We start from the raw sequence: 3,092 nt of genomic DNA on the forward strand, positions 1-3,092 counted from the left end.
CAGCAATACGCTGCTGTGATCAGCGATATGAAGCGAATGGAGACAAAGGAGGGACCAACTGTCTGAAGCCATTCAATGGGGCTGATAACATCCGAAGCTAGTGCCTCTTTCAGCTTCGTTGTACAAACAACCAATTCAAATCCAGTTTATTAAACATTTCATGTTTATACACAGTAAGGGTTGACACCATTGGTTCAGTATATATTTTCTTATTGATAATGATCTATTTTGAATGTCTACAATTTTTAACTCTTCTGGACAGAGTTTTCTTTTTTACAGACTATATAAACCCTGAAAAAGTGTTTAAATCAACTCTGTGGAAGTTAAATCAACACTGGGATGTTTGCTGTGCACAGTGTTTGGGGGGCATCCTGCGGGGGGACAAATCAGGCCATGTGGATTTTGGTCAGGGGGAGATTTGTATTGACTTTTCAAATGAAACTCATTGTTTAGGAACAGTCAGTGATGTAATGGGGACAAAGATCATGACATCACAAGACATTGTGATGTCATACTCAATGGCTTTAAATATGACAAAGACACTGATGACAACTCAAACTTCAAGGAGTTCCAAGATAGATTACGTTCTGTGAAAATTTGTCCAGAGTCTTAAAACGATTTCTATACAAAAAGAAAATGAAACGTTCAGCAGAAAATTTGCGAACCAAGGACAGGTCGGATCAACTAACTGACAATGATCCCCAATCCCACAAGAGCCAGGGTGAAAGAGCCAGAGATGCAACAAGACCATCCATAGAGCAAACAGGCAATTCTCCTTCCAAGGACAAAAAAAAGCCTTCTGAAAAGGATTTACAACAAGAAAACATATCCCTGCAGAAGGAAATGAGAGTGTTAGAGGTAAAATATTTTAAACTTTCTAGCACATGTAAAGGGCTTTCGACCAAAGTTCAGGAACGTGATGCCATAATTCAGAATCTAGAAGATCAGTTAAAAAACACAAAATCTAGTCTTGCAGAGAAGACAAATTCTCTGATGGTTATAGCAGCAGAAAGGCGAGATTTGACTGATAGATTGGCAGCAATGAAGCTCTACAAAGATAGAGCATTGATCGCTGAGAAACAAGTCTCAGAGCTCACCGATAAAAACCAAAAATTGAAAGGGCAACTGGACTTGTCTCAACAAAAAGCAAGGACATTTAGAAATGAAGCAGAGGCCCAAAAAGAAGAGCTTTCTAAGCAGTTAGATCTCTTGAAAACTAGAGATAACACAATTAACCATCTTGACATTGCATTGGATGTAAAACAAAAGCAAATCGATGCTCAGACAGAGGAAATTAAGAAACAACGCAAACTTGCAGAAGAGAATGAAGTTGAGGCGAGAAGAAATCGGCTAAATGAAGAAACATCAATGAAGCGAATAAAACACAAAGATGAAGGAAATTTGAGCCTACGAAAGGAAGTCACGGGACTAAAAATGGCTTTGAGTGAAACTGAGAAGAAGTTGTCAAAACAAGGTAAGAAACTTCAATTCATCCAGGAACGCCTTAAAAATGCTCAGACAGAAATAGCAGACCTGCAGAAAGAAAAACGAGTCCTGGAACATTCTGCAGCTAATAATGAGAAAGAGATTATCGAAACACAGACAGTCCTGCAAAAGATTCAGCAAGAGAAAAAATTTCTTAAGAATCAAGTGCAGCAGCTCAAGGGAAAGCTGGCTGACGAGATTTGTAGCGGCAAGAAAAATAAAATAAAATTTGAAAAAGACCTCCTGCAGAAACAAGAAGAGTATACCAAACTAAAGACGCAGACAGAAGACAGTCTGACAAAAAACAGGAGAGCCACAGAAGCAATTTTCTGTAATGAGAGAAAAATTGGAATACTGGCAGACACAGTACGTGAACAGGAATCTAAGATTATGGATCTAACCAAGGAAGTTCTGAGACTCTATGAGAGTGAGCATAAATTTAAAATGGTTAAAGAAACATATTCTAAGGTCGAAAAGTTATGGATAGATGAAGATAAAGGAGATATTGTAATTCTCCCAGATGACGACACGAAAAATGATCAACTCAGAAAGTGCCGCTCTGAGAACCACAGATTGTCCACAAAGCTGAAAATGAAAGAAGAAGAAATTAAGAATCTCAAGCTTGAGGAGGAGAAGCTGCAAGAAGTGATGAAAAATCTCAAGTGTAAGTTAGACCTACTGCCGCAAGATGTATTGCAGAGAGTGGAGGAGAGTCAGACCACCTCTAAAGGTCTCAGAAGACAGATAAAAGCCCTAGAGAAAGAGATAAGTGTACTTTTAGCAAAAATAGATACGCAAGAGTGCGACATCAAAATGTTGAAAAATAAACTTTCAGATATCTCATTTTCACAGAAGGATGCAATTCCTCCAATTCAGTCAAACAATATCAAACTGAAATCTGAGGACATGGACCCAAAGCCGATGAAACCCCGAAATATTGTTTACCTTCCACCTATTCAAATCACTTCATGTGGAAAGACAAAATCAAAATAACTCCACAGACAAGAGAGAAGGTGTTAGAAAATGGATGGAGGAAGAGGGGTGGTCAACCCTCTGTGTTTGGCTCAGGTCCTGCAGGACATATTGGGACAAATTAGGCTCTACACTCCTCCCGAGCCTGCTAGGGTGGATTTTTGACAGGGGACCATTGTATTGACATTTCAAGAGTGTAGTCAATGCTTAGTGTTGGAGCGGGGGTCCTGCAGGATATTTGGGGTCAAATTGGGCCATGTGGGTTTTTTTTGACAGGGGTCCATTGTATTGACTTTTCAAAAGGTGTTGTGGGCTGCACAGTGGCACAGTTGGTAGCACTGTTGCCTTGCAGCAAGGTCCTGGGTTTCATTCCGGACTCAGGGTCTTTCTGCACGGAGTTTGCATGTTCTCCCTGTGCATGCGTGGGTTCTCTCCGGGGACTCCGGCTTCCTCCCACTGTCCAAAAACATGACTGACAGGTTGATTGGCCTTTCCAAATTCTCCCTAGGTGTGAGTGTGTATGTGTGTGTGTGTGCATGGTTGTTTGTCCTGTCTGTCTCTGAGTTGCTCCTGCATGACATGTGGGGACCAATCAGGTCCTGTGGATGGATTTTGGTCATTGGCAGAATTGTATT

The 3,092-nt window shown here is 40.6% G+C and overlaps 1 protein-coding gene across 1 annotated transcript; it reads left to right on the forward strand.

Annotated features, from left to right (window-relative positions):
- The first annotated feature begins 365 nt into the window (after positions 1-365).
- On the forward strand, positions 366-2,707 carry LOC145555154 (uncharacterized). Its single transcript, XM_081616537.1, has 2 exons — positions 366-1,912; positions 2,006-2,707. The coding sequence occupies exons 1-2, from the start codon at positions 637-639 to the stop codon at positions 2,476-2,478; spliced, it is 1,749 nt and encodes a 582-aa protein (XP_081472663.1). The 5' UTR covers positions 366-636; the 3' UTR covers positions 2,479-2,707.
- The last annotated feature ends 385 nt before the right edge of the window (positions 2,708-3,092 follow it).

This window comes from Poecilia reticulata, chromosome 15 (assembly GCF_904066995.2).
Source record: "Poecilia reticulata chromosome 15, P_reticulata-male-v2, whole genome shotgun sequence".
Lineage (NCBI taxonomy): Eukaryota > Metazoa > Chordata > Actinopteri > Cyprinodontiformes > Poeciliidae > Poecilia > Poecilia reticulata.